Source organism: Cyanistes caeruleus, chromosome 1 (assembly GCF_971803275.1).
Source record: "Cyanistes caeruleus chromosome 1, bCyaCae1.hap1.1, whole genome shotgun sequence".
NCBI lineage: Eukaryota > Metazoa > Chordata > Aves > Passeriformes > Paridae > Cyanistes > Cyanistes caeruleus.
Window position 1 is genome coordinate 150,960,789 of NC_141701.1, and position 20,514 is coordinate 150,981,302.

Here is a 20,514-nt window from a genome sequence, read left to right on the forward strand (position 1 = left end):
CCCTCACGGGGGGAGAATCTCATCCCGTAATTTTTGGTTTCCCTGCCCTCACCGTGGTGCCCCTCTGTTTCTCGGCAGGCTGACGGGGAACGAACCCCTGACCATCCTCCCTCTGACCTCGGAAATGGAGGAGGCGGCTGTCAAGGCCCACTACAAGGTGTGTGACCGCCTGAAGCTGGAGAAGAAGCAGCGCCGGATGTGCCGGCGCGACCCCGGCGTGGCCGAGACTCTGATGGAGGCCATCAGCATGAGCGCCCTGGAGTGCCAGTACCAGTTCCGCTTCGAGCGCTGGAACTGCACCCTCGAGGGCCGCTACCGCGCCAGCCTCCTCAAGAGAGGTGAGTCTGGGGGGCTCTGTGCCCGTCTCCTGCCCCCATTGTAACTTCTCTTATTCTTTTTCTTCTTCCTCTCCTCCTTCCTTTGTATTTTTCTTTCCTCGCGGATTTCTCAGTCCCCTTTGGGCTGAGCTCTTTTGGGATCCTCCCTCGTGGGGAGTCCCGCTTATCTCAGTTCTCTGGGTTTGAAGAAAACTCCTGAGCTTGTTAGAATCTTGTTTCTCGTGTTTATTAAAAGGTCATTACAAAACTTGGCAGGTCTCTCCTGACTTTCTGCACAAGCTCAATTCACCACAGCCTGGCTCATTTTGCTCTGATGGTAAAAGATGGCCCCAAACCACCGCACCTGCTTCACCTTTATTTCTATTTTTACCCTATTAACTACAGACAGGTGTAGTGTTTTTATATTTTAACAAATAAGTTTTCTATATCTACTTATGCAATTAAAACTGCGACTAACTCTAAACCAATCATTCTTTGTGCTCTCAAAAACTGCAGAATCATGGAGAAGAAGGAAGAAGAGCTACAAACAACACCTTTTTTCTTCCATCTTTACTCCATGTATTAAACCCCTCTAAAATCTATATTTTTCACCTCACTTGCATACTAAACATTTTACTACTTTCTACTTAATTCTTTTATAAATCCTGGTTTACCCAGGGATATTTGGAAGCTTTTCTGTCAATAGCAGATAGGATTGATACTTTTTTTGGAGAATAGAACAGAGAAATGTCTCTCCATCTCTGGATTCCTTCACTGATGGGCAGTCCGAGCCATCCTGTGCTGGGGGTGCTTCCTGCCAGGGCCACAAAGGGCTCTGTTGGAAGGCTGGAGCTCATCCCTGGAAGTGCACAGCAGGCAAAGAATGTCCTGATGGGGGTAATTTATGGTCTTGCCCTGCCTGCTTCCCACTGCTGGCTGCGCTCCTTGGAGCCTGGAGGTGTTTGTGCAGGTCTCTGCAGCCAGGAGCTACATTTTCTCCCCATTTCTGCTGGAAATTCTGCTGCTGGAGGATGGGGCTGGGAAGCTCTCAAAGCTGTCCCCTCTTTATTATTTTGTTTATTTGTTTCCTATTTATTTCTCCTGTTTATTTTTTCCTATTTATTATGCCAGCCTGTCAGGAAAGAAGTTAAGAAAATGCCTTTTTTAAGGAAATAAGGTGAACCAGGATGTTGTGTGCTGTCCTGTTAGAGAGGGCAAGGGGAACCCTGTCACAGTAGAGGGTAAAACCTGCAAATGGCTGTGTCCTGTTACTGCCATGGATGTGAGCACTGGGTAAATCCCAGACATCTTCCCATCAGCCCAGGTGGAGATGGCCAGGAATATTGGAGGAGAAGGTGATATTTTTATTTCTTTTCTTTGTTATTACCGCATGTAGTCCAGTTTCGCCCACCCTCCCAGTAAAATCCAGTTCTTATTTCCAGGCTGCAGCACCATTTTACAGACAGCATGCGCGGGTCTCCAGGGCTTTAGTGACTTCCAGAAGGTCCCACACTCAGGGCCTGGACCTGGAAAAGCTGGGGTGTGAAGTCTTTACAGATAAGAGCAGAGGTTTGCAGGGCTAATTAGTGAGGAGGAGTAATTCAGAAGCACCAGGGCTTAACTAATGCACTGTCACTGACTGGTGGAAACAAGGAAAGTCCTTATGAAACCCAAGAGGTCCGGCCAGAGCTGCAAGACATTTAAAAATATCCCCGCATGCCAGAGGAGTCCCTGGATTAGTGGTGCCTTGGGGAAGCCAAGCACTTTCTCATGCTGACACCTGGAGGCCACAGCTCGTTCCTTCAGACGTGCCTGTCCCCTGGGCAGCCCCGAACGAGGGGCACTGCAGATCCTCCAGCAGTTAAAACCCCACGGAGACCCCCTCGTCCCAGCCCTTGTCATGGACCTGGGTAATAAATGAGAGCTCTGAGGGCCGCAGGGCTCTGCTGCTGTCTCATTCTGCCGTGTTTTATATCCCTGCAGCATCTCTGCCCTGCCCCGCTGCTGTAAATCCTTCAGGTGGTGTTCCCGAGAAGTAACACAGTGCCCTGTAAATCTTCCTCCTCCTCCTCTCCAGGAGCTGCTGGTTCCTGGCTCAGCACTGCAGCAGGGGATACCCCAGGGCACAGGCTCACGTGTATCACCCACCAGGAGACAGCTTTCCAAAGTGATCTCTGAGGCCTTGTTTCCTCTCCTCCAGGGCTTTGCAGGGAGAAAGGAAAAAGGGGGGAAAAAAAACCTTTTTTCACTTAAAAATTTCTCCCTCTGCATTCACATTTTGGTCACCAGACCAGCCCTGGCTGCTGGTTTGCAACTTGGGCTGATGCAGCCCCGTTTCTTAAAATAACAGGGGATTGTTTAAGGGACTCGTTATCCTCTTTGGATACTCGGGCACAATTTTGGAAATGGCTGAAACTGGATAGCCAGGGCCGGCAGACTGTCAATGCACTGGGGCTTAGAATGCCTGCATTGATTTAAAGCTCATTATCTTGTTACAAAATATCTTAGTGCAATCAAATAGTGCGTGGTGGAGATGGCTTTAAAATCTGGCCAGAGCCAAATGTCACATGGAGCTGGTTGGGAGCTGCCTGTGGGTGAGATGATCCCTGTGCTGATGGGCACGGGGAATTTGGGAAGCTTTCAGTGATGGAGAAGGGGAGGAGTGGAGACAAAGCTGATGGCAGGGGAGGTCCTGGCAGATGAGCTGTTCCTCCTGGCTTTCTGTCAGGTCTGGAATGTGTTGTGGTTGCACGGGGCTGACTTTCTGCTGGGATTCCACAACTGCTCCGAATTCAGCGCTTTAAATCGGGAGCGCTTCAAGCAGGGGGGAGATCTGGGCTGCCTAATGAATCAATTAAGGCTGATGGCTGTGACTTAAGTGTGCAAGGCCGGCTTGGATGGGGCTTGGCGCAACCTGGGATAGTGGAAGGTGACCCTGGCCATGGCAGGGGGAGGCACTGGATGGATCTCAGGGTCCCTTCCAACCCAAACCATGCCATGAGCGCAGTCTTGGATCTCCAGGGCAGGGTTTGCACACCCCATCCCGCTGAGGAGTCTCAGTTTGACACTGGTGCCGCTTCACTCTGTGTAGCTGTGGCAAGAATTCTCCAATCCAGAAGCACAGAGGCTTGGGAGCTTCTGTCTTTGGTAGTGGCATCCCCCTGACAGGCATGTGGGCAGTCCGGCCTGGGATGTAACCTAGAGAAAATAGTTTACAAGGGATGAGAGATGCTTCGAAGGCATTTTCTACCCAGAGGAGTCATTGGGATACCCAAGAGTTTTTGTTGTGTGAATTAAGAATTCTCTCACCACTTCCAATGAAGTATTTGTAATGCTGAAGGTGTTTCTGGGCTGTCAGAGGACATGGTCTGACTCCAGGGAGAAAACAAAATTTATTATTTTAACTCTCACCACTCTTTGCAGTGTCCTCAGTGAGTGTAGAGTTAAACCTTTTTAATTTTAATGTTTCTAGTGGGGAAAAGGTTCCTGTTCTCCTTTTCCAGGTGAGCAGTAGAATGATTGGGTAATTCCTACCACAGTCCAGGAGGAAATAGAACCTCAGAACCCTTGAGAGGACCAAACCTCAGTCTCCTGGGCTGGATTTTCATCAGTCTTCCTGCTCCTGGGAGTGTTTTGGGAAGGCAGACTCTGGGAATGGCCACATGAGTTTGCTTGGACTGTCATGAACCTCCCAAGGAACAGTTCCAAAAATGACCTGGCAGTGTCTCTGCATGTCCTTGGTTGACACACCAGCTCACAGATATATCCACTACTGTCACCATCCACTTGTGTTATTTTTGAGTGGGGGATTTCTTGAGCCCCATCCAAAGCTGTTCTGGAATTGCATCTCAAATATGCAGTCGTTTATGGCTTCCATAGCTGGAGAATGGGCGGCTATAAATACTGCCATGTTTGCTTTTTATTTCTGGCTTCTGTAACTTGGATTGAAACCCTGGGTCCCTCTGGGTGTCGTTTACCTGTCGGGGGAGTGGATGCTAGTGCATCCCCGCAGGTGAGTGTGGAGGTGTAAAGAAAGGCTGTGCATGGAAGGTTTGAGGTGTAAACTGGGGTTTTTTTCTCACCCACTGCATTGGGTGACACATCTCCTGCTTCCCAGCCCTCAGGTGTCTTCTGTCAGCAATTCTGCTGGTCTGGAGTAGGACCCAGTGATTTGATTTGGGAAAAGAGGCAAGAATGAGGAGGACTGGAAGTCTGTGCTGGGTTCCTGCTGTTTGGTGTCCCCTTGGCAGCAGCACTTGTGCCTCCGTGTCCTGTCCAACTCTTCATGGAGTCCAACAAAGGCTTTGAGGGGACCTTAAAGCTCATCCAGTTCCACTCCAGGGACACCTTCCATTAGACCAGCCGTGTCCAGCCTGGCCTTGGACACATCCAGGGATCCAGGGGCAATTTTTGCTCAACTCTTTCCATTTTCAGGTGGAGACTGTGAGTGACACAGAGTGACAGCCACCGAGCCGGCCAGATTCCATTTGCATTCCTGAATCCCAGCTTGTGCCACCTCTGTCCAGCAGTCCTTGCCCTCCCCTGTGCCCTCTTCACCATCAGTGATGCAAGGAGAGCTTGCCATGCTTTCAGGGTGTCAGGACCAGGCTTTTCCCAGTGATGCCAAGGAGGAACAGGCAGGAACTGATGCCCAGGAAATTCTACTTGAACTTGAGGAAGAATTTATTTCCTGGGCAGTGACTGAGCACTGGTGTGGAGTCTCTCTCAGTGGGGATGTCGCTAAATGATTCACACAAACACTCTCAGTGTCAGAACACGAAACCTGCCTTTATTCTCTGACTCCAGTGTTTATAGATTCTCAACAATGACCAGGGATTGGATAATTAAGTTACCACTTTCCCAAGCAGACTGGTCATGAGAAACGTCCATCAAAAGACATTTCTTAGGAGGAACGTGATAAACAACTTATGTTTATAGGACTTTCATGGGAAAGCAAGTAAAACTATGAAAACGTTATCAGAAGGTTTAACTTTCAGGGCGACATGGGGATATTCCAGAGCAGCCTGGATATAATCCTGAGCCCTATGCTCTGGGATGGCCCTGCTGGAGCAGGGAGGTGGCACCAGATGCTCCACTGTGGTCCCTTCCAACCTTATCACTCTACTGCTCTGTCACACAACTCATGCACTTCTCACGATTGGTTCTGCCTTCCTTCCCTGGGTTTTTTCCTTCCTTCAAGCTGCAACTAGAGCCTCTCCCTCTGTCCCTGCAGGTTTTAAGGAGACAGCCTTCCTGTACGCCATCTCCTCGGCGGGGCTGACCCATGCCATGGCCAAGGCGTGCAGCGCGGGGCGCATGGAGCGCTGCACCTGCGACGAGGCCCCCGACCTGGAGAACAGGGAGGCCTGGCAGTGGGGAGGCTGTGGGGACAACCTCAAGTACAGCAACAAGTTTGTCAAGGAGTTCCTGGGGAGGAAGCCCAACAAGGACCTGCGAGCCAGGGTGGACTTCCACAACAACCTGGTGGGCATGAAGGTGCGTTGAAGGCGCCGCGGGGTGGGGGGGCTCACGCCGCTGTGGGGTTTTGGGGGTAATAACTCTGGTTTGGGGTGGGGAGAAGGAGTTGTTGGATGTGAAATGAATGGAGTGATGCTCCTTCTTGAGGGGAAGAGTCTGAGTTGTGGGATTGTGCCCTGGTTTTCACTGTGCAAAACCATTGGAGAGAGAGCAGAGGGAAAGAAATGGGACTGGCCATAGGAAATAGGAGGTGGAGACAAAGGTTGCTGGTTTCCCACAGGGAGGAGAGGGTTTCACATCACAATGGGTTGGAAAGACAGGTTCCTCAGACTCACATGAGGTAGGACACAGAGGAAGGGTTTTACGCTGCCTTGAGGGACGCCTCTCTTGCAGCAGTTCAGTAGAGCATGGACAGTGTAGCATCTCCCTGGCCAAGTTTCTTTAAAACTGGCTGGAGAAACAGCTGGCAGGGAACCAGGGTGGAGAGATTAATTTCTGGCTGACCTCAGACCTAAAAGTCCCTTCAGCTTTGTCTTCTGGCAGAAACCTTCTGTGTCACCTAGAGCAGAAGATGGTGCCTGGCTGTAGAGTCCCTTTTTCCTTCTCCCATCTTTATCCTCTCTTCCTGCTCTTCACACCTGTGAGGCTGCCTAGGGGCTTCCCTGCAGGGTTGCCAGAGTTCAGGAAGCATTTGGAGAATGCTCTGGGGCACGTGGTGGGGGTTTTTGTGTTTGTCCCGTGCAGGGCCAGGATTTGGACTGGATGCTCCCCGTGGGTCCCTTCCAGCTCAGCATTTTCTGTGACAGATGTAAAAGACAAGGTGTCTCCAAGTGCTGGGTCATCCCAGCAAGGGGGAAGAGGAAGGGGCTTTCCATCTTCTCCCATGATACACTTGGCTGTACCTAGCCTGGAGTTGCTCCAACACGAAAATCCCTCAGATTGGCCAGCACAGGTGCTCAGGATCAGTGTTTCATTGCACCAACCTCCAAGGGGGACATACTGCAAGGCCAGAAATAGCCCTCGAGCCTTGTTATTGTCTGTGTGATTGGATGCAGGCTTGGGGCTGGGATGGGGGACCTGGGTCTCCAGTTTCCCAGGCAAATGCAGCCCAGCCAGTTGTGCATTCTAGGAATGGCCACCCCAGCTCAGTTGTTGCTGTGTCTATGTATAAAATGTCATTCCTCGCGACGGAATTGGGGCATCGGGGAATGCCACCAGCCAGGGCTGGCCAGCAAAATGTCTCCCCCTCTCCCCAGTACCAGATGCTCCTAGACAGCACTGAGATCAGGATTAGAAATATCCTGGATTTAGCTGGTGTCTGGTTTTGGCTGACAGCTTTCCTGCTCTGGATTAAAGAGCTCAGTGTCTCTGGACTCCTGTGGCAGCTCTTTGACGTGTGAAACGGGCTTTGCAAGGTGATGGAACTTGATTCAATCCTTGTGTTGGTTGCTCTGTCCCATCTTTTGGAGTTGAGTGTGTAGCAGGTGGGACTGGCAATGGAGAAGGAGCCCATGGAGGCTGTGATTTCATCCTGGATGCTTCTGTAGATGTGCTGTCTCTCCTCTCATTCCAGAGTCACACAGTACAGCCCCATCAAAACCTCCAAGGATGTGACTTCAGCTGCCACTGGCAAGTCCTTGTAGCTCCAGGAAAATCCACCAACAGTGGCAGGGCTAAAAACCTCCCAGATGGGTTTGGCACAGCTCCCCAGTTTTCCCAATCCCAGGGGCTCCAGTCAGGCTATCCATGTGGCTGAGGCCACTCTTGGATTTGGGATTTGTGTCCTTAATTATCATCTGTGCTCTACACTGCATGACTTGGAGCTAAACAAACTCCAAGGATGAGCTGGAGGGGTTGAACCTTCCCTTCCGTGTCCTGATCCTTGCGAGTTAGCTGCCAGGGGAAGATGCAGGACTCTCCAGCATCCTCTGCCTCCGCTTCCCTTGGCACAGGCGGGCTCTGGCAGTGGTTTCATGGTGTGGTATCTGCAGCTAAACAGCTGAGTAACAGTTGTGACGGTTGTCCAGACGCCGAGAGCCCTCCTGGCAATCCAAGTCACAGACCTTTGCTGCAGGTCAGTGATCCAGTGTTCCTATTTTCGTCGACCCACAATGTGTCTGTCGAGTTGGGATTGCTGTCTGACAGCTTTCCTTGGCCTGTTTGCAGCAGCAGTTGAAATGATTTCTCTCTTTGTGCTGCTGGAATAATTCATTGTGCCATGGTTGAAAGCCAAGCCACGCAGCCCACCAGGCTGACAGCACCACCGTGGAGCCCGGCAGGGAAGGAGGGAATGTTGAGAATAAAGCTTTCAGGAGGGTGGTGGTTGAAGATCAGAACACACATCTGTGTGGTCGGGATATGTGGCCCTAAACCGCTGGCACAATTCGGTGTCACTTCAGACGATGATAAGAGATGAGGACCCAGGCTGGCTTTGTGACTACAAAGTCAAAACTTGCAGTGCTTGCTTCAGATTCCAGAGTACTGAAACCGGTTTGACCCTCCTGATGTGGAAGATGGATTGTCTTTGGCACTGCTTGCACTCAAGTGTAGATTAATATCAGGTTTGGTCTCTGTTCTTCCTCCTGTTCCCACTGCAAGTTCAGGGGTGAGAGGATGGAGGCTGAGAGCATTCCTAGCTGAGTTTAAGGATATTTTCCTTGAAGAAAAAGGTAGTGAGTTAAGTATGATTCTCAGCACACTTCTGTGTCTTCAGAGAAGCTGCTCACCACCCAACTCCTGCCGTAAAGACTGTGCAACCATCGGGTAGGGTTTGCTCACCCGGTGACTGCAGCAGTCTGAAACCGCTTTGGACTAACCTAGTGTGGTTATTGGAACAATAACTCATCTGGATTTGATTTGGGGTGGATCAGAGGCAGCACAGGAGTGCAGACAGCCTCGATGTGTGACATTTTGGAGCTGGGGTTCTTGCAGTGCGTGGATGTGTGTGTTCGCTGAGGGAGTGGAAGAGTCTCTGCGAAAGATACAGCACAAGCTTGGTGGTCTCTCACTGATCCTTTACGTGTCATTTTTCCCATCTCATTACTCCCAACCATGGCAAAACATACAAATAATCCCTTGAGACCCAGCAGAAAAAGGACCAGTGCTGGACTGACTAATTTGGCAAGCAACCCTCTCCCCTCCTGGTCACCGCAGCAGTTTCTCCATGGTGTCACACCAGCAAACAATCCTTGTATTTCTGCGAGGGTGACATGATCCTATCCCGCCTAGTTTTAGTGTCTCTTGGTAGACGTTCTCATTTAATTATGATTTTACTTCTGCTTTTTACAACCTTGATGGGCTGCCTGTAATTTTGCTGCCACCAGTGAAATAATCACTGAACATGTTGTGCCCGTGGTGGCTCACCAAGTTATATGATATGACCTCAGTGGTTAATGAAAGGGCGAGCTTGTCTAGTGTGAGGATGAGGTAATTAGACCAGGACTTCTCCAGCCTTCTCTTTATTGAAAAGCAGGAGCTCTGAATAGACCACTTATTAAAAAAGCAATTTCCCTTCCTTTGCCAGATCGACTCTCCCTCATTCAGCCATTCTTTCGGAGGGGTCTTGGGTGGAGAGGGTGTTTTGGGGGGAGATGTGTGTGTGGAGGGGATGGGGGTGAAGTCAACTGTATTAAAGCTCCGTTGCCAGAAATGAAGTTTCTGAGTTATATTAAATGAAGCCCAGGCAGCCTTGCTAAAGCTCTCATCCTCTCTCTATCCTCCCCCCTTTCCCCCCTTGTACACACAAGTGCAGCCCTCTTTTGTAACCCATTAATGAAAAGGCGGAATATTAGAGCACTCAATTAGTTCCACTGGGCTTGAGTAAGTGATGTTTTAATTAAATTTGCCCAGTTTCTCAGCAAAGTATCATTAAACATGACTTTCCAACTCCCTCTCTGGAGCGTTGCTAAGTTTCTTAATCCCAGGAGTGCTGACCTCTTCCAGAGGTATGTCTGGTCAAGCATGTCTTACAGATCCAAGGGGCACAATTAAAAGGGGCTGCTGTTACCCTAGAAAAAGAAATTATCATGTTCTCATTGCCTTTTTCCTCATCCTTCAGAAGGAGGGACACAAACCTTTGCCTGAAGCCCGTGTGTAACCTCAGTTGTCTTGAGAGCCGAGGGTGATTAGTACAAAATTATGGGGAGGCAGGAATGGAGAACAAGAAAAGACCTCTCTTTATGCAGTTTTCTGCTTTGAAACTGGTTCCTTTCATGAGGCTTCATTGTTTTTTGCACAAGATGTTTTGGTCTGTGCAGAGCAGGTGTTTCTGAAGGATCACAGAATCCTGGAATGGTTTGGGTTGGAAGGGACCTTAAAGGTCGCCTTGTCCCAACCCCCTGTCAAGGTCCTTGTCACCCTTGTAGGCTTCAAGTCTATCCTGAGGCAGCTACACCTGAAACCATCTGGGATGCTCTGGAGAGGATAGTGGGAGGTGCCTGGACTTTGCCTTGCTGTTGACTTGCTTATTTTGGAATTCCATGTGAGGAATGGCTTTTCCCCCCAGGCAGTGCTGGCAGGGATCTCTCTGGAGGGCTGGAGATGGACTCTCCATATCAGGGAGATGTTTGCCCAGCTATCATCTGTCTGAGGAACTTCATGAGCTATCACATAACACGTTATCAGAGCATGCCACCCTCTTCATTTCTGGAGCTCCGTTGGGCAGAGGGGGGAAATTGAGACCCAGAAAGATTAAGTGACTCACTAAAGGTCACACACAGGCGGAGGGAGGCACAACTCTCCTGTTGCAGAGGCAGTGTTTACAAGCACTGACCATCCAGTCTCACACAGTTCCTGCTCGTTAACACCGTTCCAGTCCAGCTCCAGGTTTTGCTGCACACTCATGATGTGCAATAATTGCTGTTTTGGAGCTTAATCAACTTGGTGCATGCAAAAACAAAAACCAAAAAAACCAGAATAAATAAATAAAACATCGTTTTTGGCAGTTTTTTAGGGATGTGTTTGAAATGAGAAGTGAGAAATGGGGCATCACATGTTTAGCAAGGTACAAATCAAACCCAGCAAATAACAACCTGAGAAGAGCTCTTAATGTACAGATCAGTTTTCAGGGCCACCACTGGTATTAATTGCTGCAGGTTATGACAGGTAGGAATGCCCAGGCGTGCTCTCTGGATTTTCTCCTTCCAGGCTGAGAATGGCTCAGCCAAAGCCTTTCTTAGGCCTGGAAATCAATACTCTGGAAAAAAATTGCTTGCTGTGTCCCATAAGTGATTGCAGTTGGTTGTTTATGTGGAGCTTTTTTAGCATGGGAAGCATGCTAGGAATACTGAGCATGGGGAAAATACTTCTGAAGTTCTCAACTTTAAGTAGGGTTATGTTGTTCTATGCTTAAATGTTTGTATTTTAATACCTATGTCACTAAAATATGAGCGTTCCCATTTTTTAAAGAAGGGAAGGGTGGTAGGAGGGGAAAAGCTGTTCTGAAAAAGCAGGTTGAGAACAGGCTGAGAGGAAACGTTTTCTTTTTAACAAGGTAGAAGTAAAAAAGAAAGGACAACTTCTAACAATCTGTGAAAGTTTTTTTTAATTCAGCCAATTGGCGTTGGCCAGTGTGAGGGGACAAGTCTGGTCCGCTGGTTGTGTGTGGGGACCGTGGCTGCTGTCCAAACAAACATTAATACTTGAGCTGAGAGAATGACTAAGCCTACTTAAATTGAAGAGGGCTCTGTATGCGGGGGATGGAAGGGATTGGATTTGTGGGGAAGCATCCCAAAGCCCTTTCCGAAGCCAGGCGAGGCTTTTCCCCGTATGAGCTGCCTTCGAGGAGGGTTTGCTGCCTCCTGTCCCCCAAACCATAGCGAATGGTTTGAAGCCCTGGAGCCGCAGCCCAGCCATGACGACAGCGGAGCAATAAGCGAGGAATTCCCACGGCTGGGTGTCCGCCCCGGACTGCTGCTGCCCAGACAAGAGTTGTCTGAAAAAAACCACTGCCAGAGCCCCGTGACCCAGCTGGGAATGAATGGGAATCCTGTCCTCGGCGTTTCAGCTAAAACACTGAGAAATTGTGTGTTGCAGCATGTCTGAGACTGATCATGACGGGGGCACTTAGTCTGAGCTTCGCAGTGCACCATTGTGGGAGGAAGGATTACATGTTGCATAGCAATGCTCTGCTGTGATCCCTTTTCCCCGTGGCTCCTCGTAAAGCCAGTTGGGAAGGCAGTCCAGCAGCGCTATCTGATTTCCTCTGAGCAGCAAACCCCAGGAAAAATGGTTGTGGCTCGCTTTGTGTTTTCCTCATTCTGCGTTTGTCAGTACTGGGTGTTCTCACAGCAAGGTCGGTGGGAATTTGTGTTCCTAAGTCAAGCTAAATAGCTCAAAAATCCTTATTTTCCTCCCAAACTGTTCTGTTTGAGGCTGCCAAACCAGGTGGTTGTTCAGAGGAGAGTGGGAGGATGGAATTGCCATGTGTGATGCCATCCCTGATCCACCACTTGTCTTTGTTTGGCTTTGTTTTCATGGTAGGAGCTCTCTACAGCACACCATCCTCAAAGGATGCTCCTTGTTGTTAAGCCTGAGTTGCTACAACCCTGCTGCTGTGTGGTAGCTGTAGAGTTGGGGCTGTGGGAAGCATGAAATATTTTGTGCCTCTGATGGAAGCTGAGCCATTCTGCTTCACATCTGTGACAAACGTGCAGGTGGCCACATCCTTGGTGATTATTCAGTGGTGTGTTCAGAACAGGTTCAGGTCTGTGTAGGATGAAGGTAAATCAGGCCCTGGACTGTGGTGAGCCTTGAAAAACTACTACAGCTCTTGAAATATGATTTTATATGGTAAAAATTTATTCTTCCTCATCTAACCAAGAGTTTTTTTGGGAATAAAAACTGTTTTTTCCCATCCTGGAAGACAGAAAAGCATGAAAGCATGATCCAGACATTTGTCCCAGGATCCAGCCAGCAAAGCTTTCTCCAACGCTGCTCCAAGCAACCTGCTGACTTGGATCAGCCTTTCTCTGCTTCCTGAAGAAATGAGGTGGATTTAAGTGTCTCTGACAGGAGCTTGCAACAAGAGGAGGAAAGGTCGTTGTGGAAGCTGGGGAGCGGGACAGGAACCAGAAGGGCTTTGCCAAGATTCATTTTGGCTCGTGGGTGGTTGGGGCCCGGAGGCAGCAGTTCCCCATCACACAGCGCCTCGAGGAGCTGCAGCATGACTGACAGCAGCAGGGGAGGCTGCCTGGGCAAGGAATTTTTCTAGGATTTTCACTCTTGCTGTCTCGTAACATTCTTGAGCCCTTCCCGGTCCTTCCAGGAGAAGGTTTACGGGGTGGTTGGGATGCGCCGCACTTGCACGGCAGCCATATGAAAATCCACACTCTGGATTTCATGAACTGCTGCATTCATGGGGATAGGGACAATGGAAACCTTTTATGCTTTGGTCCACCAGTGCATGACACCAGAGCTGTCCCAGCCACTGCTTAAGAAGGAGCTAGAAGCAAGTCAGGAAAATCCAGGCCAAGGTTCATGTGGAACTTTATTTGAGCCCAGATGAGGAGAACAGAATTAATCTACCTAAATATACTTATTAGTAGTATTTATTAGTACTTATTACTACCCCTTGAGAGACCTTTATGCTGCTGGAAGGACAGCTGGTGTGAGGAGAATGTTTTAAAGCACCTCAATTTTTGGTGCTAGGTGGAGATACTTGGACACCTGAATTTGGCCCAGAGGGTGGGGTTCTGTTCACAGAATCCCCAAGCTGAGGTGCCTCTGTGTGAGCTGGGTCCCCAGGCTCCCGTTGGTGATAGAGATGTGCTCAGCTGTCAGTAGCAGCCTGGAGAGGTGTTCAGTGGAGCAGGTGTTTGCCTCACTGCAGGACCCTCTCCTGCTTTGGCTCCCCTGACTCTGATGGGACTTCTGAGGTGTTTCTCAAATGGAGGTGTTTAAATCAAGTGTTTGCCTCAGTGAGGTCAGCCCTGGCTGGCTGATGTGATTCGAGTGCCTAAACCTACCTGACCGAAGGTCTTCAGCCGTCAGCCAGCTGCCAATCCATCAGGATCAGGTTTTCCAACACGTGTTGGGCTGTATCCACCAGCCCCATGTGGATGCCTTGGCTCTAGTGCTCCGGCAACATCAGCACTCCCACAGAGCTTCAGAGAGGTGGCTCCTGACAAGAACAGCCCCGACTCCAGGTTCCCTTCCTGAGTTTCATGACCCTGTCTTGTTCAATCAGCTCCAAGTCCAGGAGCATGACTACAAGCTGAGCCAGTTCCCGTTGGTTTCTTGTTTTCCCAACTCCTGTACAATGGGGGTTGTCTCCTTTTCCAGGTGGAGCAGATGCAGAAGCGCTGGGGGAGGAGGAAAGGTTGAGGAAAGCCTGAAGTGATGAATGACTGCAGTGTGCAGCCCTTTCCCAAGTATCCCAGCAATTTCTGCCCAGTTTGCTGATGGTGTGGGCGTGAAATCAGGTGGAGGAGCTTTGTTTCACACCAACTCAGCTCTCACTTCTGGACAAGCACTGAAACAGGACTTTACACGAGGGAGGGCACGGGTGAGGGTTGGGGTTTTTCCCCCCCCTTTGGTGTTGAAATGCGTTCTGCACGCTCTTGTCTGACATTGTGGGATTTCTTGTGGACTTGGCGAGACACTTTGGCACTCAAAGCGTGACAGCCCTTACCCAAGCCATCCCAGCTGAGCGCTATAACCAGCAACACATCTCCCCCTGTAACCCGTCACCGCTTTGAATGCTACTGTGTATTATTGGATTGCGCTTGCAGAGGTCTTTGGCTGTCACAGGAATGAAGTGTGACCATTGGACAGGCTCTGCTGAAGGCTGCATTATGCATATTGTCTTTCTAAAAACGTTTCTGGAATATCACAATTGGGCCAGGCCCCAATTCCGAGTCCATGACCTATTGCACGGTTGCACATGGGGCTCAGCAGGATTTGTGCAGCCAAATAATTAAGAACCGGATGGTCAGGAAATGGACTGCAGCCAGTCCTCTGCTGTCAGGAGGCCACAGCGTAGCCAGATGCCATCATGGGCACGGGGGGAGGTTGTTTTCTTCTTTTTTAGGTACCGTAGATGCCCGAAAGAAGGGCACTTTCAACAGTACTTTGGTACCTTGTCAGGACCCAGCTCTGTAAAACAAACTCTGTTCTCACCTGCTGTTTTAAGAGGTGGTTGTACCTTACCCATTTAAAGTCAACAGAAACTAATTTTGGGGAAGGGGCAGGGTGGGAAAATTAGAAATACAAATTTGTGTTTATAATCTGTGGACAAAACACAGAGTTTCTGTGGCTGTCCAAATAACATCTCTGCTCTTGTGTTGCCCGTGGAGTTATCCGAGGTGTAAATCTCTCTCTGGAGAAAGGGAACTTGAACCATTCCAATGCCATTTCTGAGGAGATGGATGTGGTTTTGTGCTGTGAAACTTCTTCATTGCAGCTGATTTGAAAAGGATGGGATCCTTTGTTTAGCATCGGTCAGTTGATGATGCTGAACTATGATTACTTCTGCTCGTACTTGGCTTTGGTGTTCTGTGGTATGGAGAAGGTTCCTATTGTCCACACTCCTTCTCTGGAGCATGTGCCACCCCTCCTCTTTCCACTAACTTCTTCCACTTTTATATCTTATCTAATTATTATTGGCAGACATAAGCAGGTGTTGAAATATGTATTAAACTCTTAGTTGTATCACAGCTTCAGATCTCTGTCAAAATGATGAATGGCAGCACTGGACAATCGTTGTGCACCTTTTTAGTATCTTTAATTAGCCAATTAAGCAAAGTTTTTGCAGGCAAATGTCATACTCTGGGAACTAAGAGCCTTTTGAAACGAGTATTTCCTGTAGGATGTGTTTTCTGTCTTCTTCCAACAGTCATTTTTTTGTATTATCATCAGCTTAGTGTCCCTGAAGTGTCTTCTAGAAAATTTGGTGTTTTACTTGGTGTTTTGATTTCTTCCGCCGTGACTGATTTTCTCTGGGGCCGTGTGTGTGTCTGCAGGTCATCAAAGCCGGCGTGGAGACCACCTGCAAATGCCACGGCGTGTCGGGATCCTGCACCGTCCGAACGTGCTGGAGGCAGCTCTCCCCCTTCCACGAGATCGGGAAGCAGCTGAAGCAGAAGTACGAGACCTCGCTCAAGGTGGGCAGCACCACCAATGAGGCCACGGGGGAAGGCGACATTTCCCCCCCTAAAAAATCCATCCCCGGCCACAGCGATCAAATCCCAAGGACTACAGATCTCGTCTACATTGACGACTCCCCCAGCTTCTGCCTGATGAGTCGGTATTCCCCTGGGACCTCGGGACGGAAGTGTTACAAGGACAAGAACTGCGACAGCATCTGCTGTGGCCGGGGGCACAACACGCAGAGCCGGGTGGTGACGCGCCCGTGCCAGTGCCAGGTGCGTTGGTGCTGCTACGTGGAGTGCAAGCAGTGCACCCAGAGAGAGGAGGTTTACACCTGCAAGGACTGACACAACCTGCGGCTTCTGCTGCACGGCCACCCCCGGGGATGGGCCAGCTTGGAGAACTGCCTATGGAGACAAACAGGGTTTGATTGACCTTCTGGGATCTGGAAGCTATGTTGAGACATAAGCACTTTGTAGGGTACAGGTGACCCAGCTGTGTTGCTGTTTTGTTTTGGGGTTTTTTGGTTTTTGGGGTTTTTTTGTTTTGTTTTGTTGTTTTGTTTTTGTTTTGTTTTTCCTGTAGACTGAATTTTCACGAGGTCCAACCATGTGGAAATAAGTGCCTGTCACACTGGGGTTAGACACCAGTTGACCTTCACCATCTACACAGTTTGACGGATCATTTATCCTTGGAACATTGTTTCAGCCATCCTCCATGAACCCCTGGGCTAAGATATTCCCTTTGGCATAAATATCCTGTACGTCTTTATTCCTGGAGATCACCCAACTGCTTAGAGAGCTGAGCAGATAGAAAAGATCTTTCCGCTTTGGGTGTGGTGATGCAGGAAGCCGGCGTTTATTTCTCCTAAAACTGGAGGGATTTGTAGGGAATGATGGGTTCTTCCAGTGGGATTTCTGCACATGGAGCACACCAGGCTCTGACAAAGAGACCCACTGGGAGCATCAGCTCTTTAATGACAGCTCCATATCCACGTGCATTGTCACCTACAGCTCAACAACGTTGGGTCCACCCAGCAGAAAGAAACAGACAGAAATAGATCCAAGAAAGAGGTTGGGAAGTCAGCAGAACACCAGACGTGCCTGTCCCTTCAGTCCAATCCCATGTTCTTTATTGGAAACAATTCGCTCAAGTGCGGGTTCTTTAGCACTATCGCTGTCTTAAATTTAATATTTTTTTTTTTTTTAAACCACTAGATACTTTTGTTTCATTTTCACTTCACGCATGATTTATTTTGCTCTCCTCTTCCCGCCTCTTGCTGATGGAGGTCAACCTGTGGTAACTGCTTCAGAAATCCCAACTGGAACTTGTTGAGTCTTATGCCAGCTGAATTTGGACGTGTTTCTCTTGAGCAGGACGAGAGGAATCCGAGCGCATCTTGGAAACCGGGGCTGTCTTGCGTTGTGGAGCAGCCGTTTTTGGCCTGGATCAGACCTCTGGAGGAGTTGACTTTTCTTTCCTAGGTCATCATTCCATTTACTCTAAACCATGGCAGTGGTACATGACACAAGCTGTATGTAAACCCTATGACCTTAAGATGAATTTTTTCTTTTTTCTTTTTTTTTTTTTTAACCACTAGATCGAGGACTGTATTTTAAAAACACACCTGCTAAATCCTACCAAATGCATGGATTTGGAATAACCAATCGACACAGAGACAACCTGAAAAAGCCAGAAATTTGACTGCAGGGGTTGATCACTCCAACGCTGTGAAATACATGACAACCTCCAGCATTTCTTTTTTGCTTAGAAGAGGAGATTTAGGACTTGGCGTGCCAACATTCTTCATATAAAAGTGGATTGGAGGCAGCCAGAGAATGCCTGAATGAAGCTTTCTAAGGAAAAAATGGGGAGCAGAGGGTGATTTATTTGATTTTTGGTAGCAATTTTTGATTGTCCATTGGTAGCAACTTCCACCAAGTTTCTATAAGCCATTGATCTGGTGTTCAGGAGAGTAGATTCTCAAGCATTTGCAAAAATCAGTAAAACAAAATGAGAGCGATTTCCCAAGACAGACCGTTATTTTGAAAAATCTCCTTTCCCTTATTTTTATTTAATTTTTAATTTTTTTCCCCTCCCAAATTGTGGCCACTAATATTTAAGCTGTTCCTATGCGTCTACTGGGAAAAGAAAAGATAGGTTTGGGGTTTTCTTGATAACCAATACCTGCAGTCCAGCCCTGCTCGTTGGCATCAAATCTTGAGGAGGGGGCATGAGGAGGGACAGGATGTTAGTGTTTAATAGCACCATGGTTCTGCAAATTGAAGCAAAATGTCTCTTTTTTGGTATTTCCTTATTTGCTGTACAATTCTGGAGGCTGGGATAATGCTGGTGGAGTGAAGGTGAAATCCACGTGTGGAATTCCCACCTTCCACCCCAGCAAAGCACCAGGAAGGTCTCGCAGCTTTTGGGAAATTCACCCCTGAGCAGTTTATCTAATGGTTTAAAAATAAATTGCCTAGAAACCTATTATTCAGTGTGTATATATGGATATATATACACACCCTGACACATAAATATATAAATATATATATAAATATTGAACATTTATTTATTGTAAAGCCCTTCAGAAGGACCTTCTTATGGTTTCAATGTGGTATTATGTTAAATTCTCTTTCTCTGTCTCTCTCTCTCACACATATGTGCAAACTCACTGTTACATTTCTGTGTGTTCTAGAATAGCTCTTCCCCTCCAAAGTAAAGCCAGCTCCAAACCTGCTCAAAACAGGAATTTTGGGGTCTGAATTACTATTTTTGGCTCCATTCTTTTTTCTTTTTTTTTTTTAATCTGCTCTTAATTAAAGAATGGGCCACAATTTATGTGCATTATTATTATTATTAATAATTAATTATTATTATTGTTATATTTAAACCGTGGGCCTCATTTTCCTCCTTTTCACTGGTGTCTCTGTCTCCGTTGACCTCGCTGGAGTAACTCCACATTGCACTGGTGTGAGAGGAGAATGAGTCCCTGGAAGCAGAAGAGAGGGGAGTGTTGGCACGGATATCCTGGCCGAGAAAATGCCGGGATTGGGAAGGGATGGGATGGGATAGGGAAGCTTGGTGTGTTCGGCAGTGCAGGAGAGAGAGAGATGGGTGGGAAATAAGGCAGATTGTCCAAGCTTGTCTAGAAGAAAGCAGCAAAGAGTGAATGAACTACTGAGTGAAAGAGCTCTTCTGTGTATTATAACTCACGCACTGAAGCCTGGATGCTTTCTGCAAGTATTTAAAAAAAAAAAAAAAAAGACAAAAAAAGAAAAAAAAAAGACAAAAAAATGAATAACAAAAAAAAAAACCACCACAAATTGTATTTATGTTCATGTGGATATAGTACTTGCCTGTTATATATTGTAAATAGCAAGGTTTATTCTCCTGTGGTTAAAAAAAAAATTATAAATAACTAAATAGTAGCGAGGCACATGTGTTAAATGTATAGGCAGTGTATAAAATATACTAACACTCTGAAATCAGGAGAACTTGTCTTCTTGGCCTTTTGACCTAGGGTGGTAAAACAAATGTGGGTTATTTTTCTTCTCCCCCCAGCATCACGTTGTGGGTGTGTTTCGGGTGGGGGTCTTTAGTTCCAGCATTTTCCAATGTTTGCCTTATTGTTGTAGAAGGAATGGGGGAAAAAGCCTCCTTTTGGAAAAATCCAGTGGAGCTTAAGTAGGAGCTGGGAGAGAAGACGTAAAACCATTTTGAAACCCTTTGGAGTGCTAGGCAGGGTTTTCCGATGGTGAGAGATGTGTTGGAGTTTGATTAACTCATGGAGTAGGAGCGCTACTCCATCCACAAATCTGGAAAAGCCTAAACAAGAGACTGGGAACTCCTGTATAAAACGCTGGGGAGTGTCCTGTAAAACGTTTTTGTCCCAGCTGGGTTAAACTGGATTTTTCCAGAGAGGCTGATTCTGCCACCACACCATTGGATCTCCAGTGCAATTCAGTGAAATTGCTCGGCTTTGTAAAACTACTTCAGCGGTGGATTGGGATCCCTGAACTTTTTCATGGTGTCATTTCATATATATATATATTAAAAAAAAAAAAAAAAAGTGCAAAGCAACTTTCCCCCTTATTCTTATCCCCAGAGAAACAGGATTTTGCTCAGATGTAACTGGAGAAGGACGGATGGGTGGAGGGGAGATCTCTGGTTCCTGACCCCCTTTCACCCCCTGTCCCCCCAAAAGTGTCAAAATGTTGGTTCTCCTAAACTGATCCAGCCAGATCAGTTTTGGGGTGGGGGGGTGCAACCATTATTTATATAACTTTTTTATTAATTTTTTTAAAAAGAGAAGTTAGCTGATGGAAGAATATTTTTATTGAATAGTGCATTTTAGTTATGTCAGAAATATAAAAAAAATATATATAATATTTTTGTAAACAAGGCAAACTGAAAACGTTTGCTGTTTTATATTAGAATTTTCTATTAAAAGAAATAAAAACCCACAGAAATAATTGTTGCACCCGTCATCTGTTTTTTAACAAGCTTCTGTTCTGTGTGACTGACTCATTTATGCCAGATGTGGAGAAATGCAAAACAAGTCCTAAACATTATGTTCTCTTTATCTTCCAGTTATCAAAATCTCCAGTTGGTGAAACAAGCAGTGTTTAAT

General features: G+C 47.6%; 1 protein-coding gene across 1 annotated transcript in view; it reads left to right on the forward strand.

Moving 5' to 3' along the window:
• Positions 1-18,922, forward strand: part of WNT9A (Wnt family member 9A) — a 53,530-nt gene extending 34,608 nt beyond the window's left edge. The window contains exons 2-4 of the mRNA XM_086867469.1: positions 79-338; positions 5,551-5,813; positions 15,755-18,922. Of these exons, the coding sequence (XP_086723595.1) occupies positions 79-338; positions 5,551-5,813; positions 15,755-16,228 (997 nt within the window). The 3' untranslated portion in view covers positions 16,229-18,922. The remainder of the gene's footprint in view (positions 1-78; positions 339-5,550; positions 5,814-15,754) is intronic.
• The last annotated feature ends 1,592 nt before the right edge of the window (positions 18,923-20,514 follow it).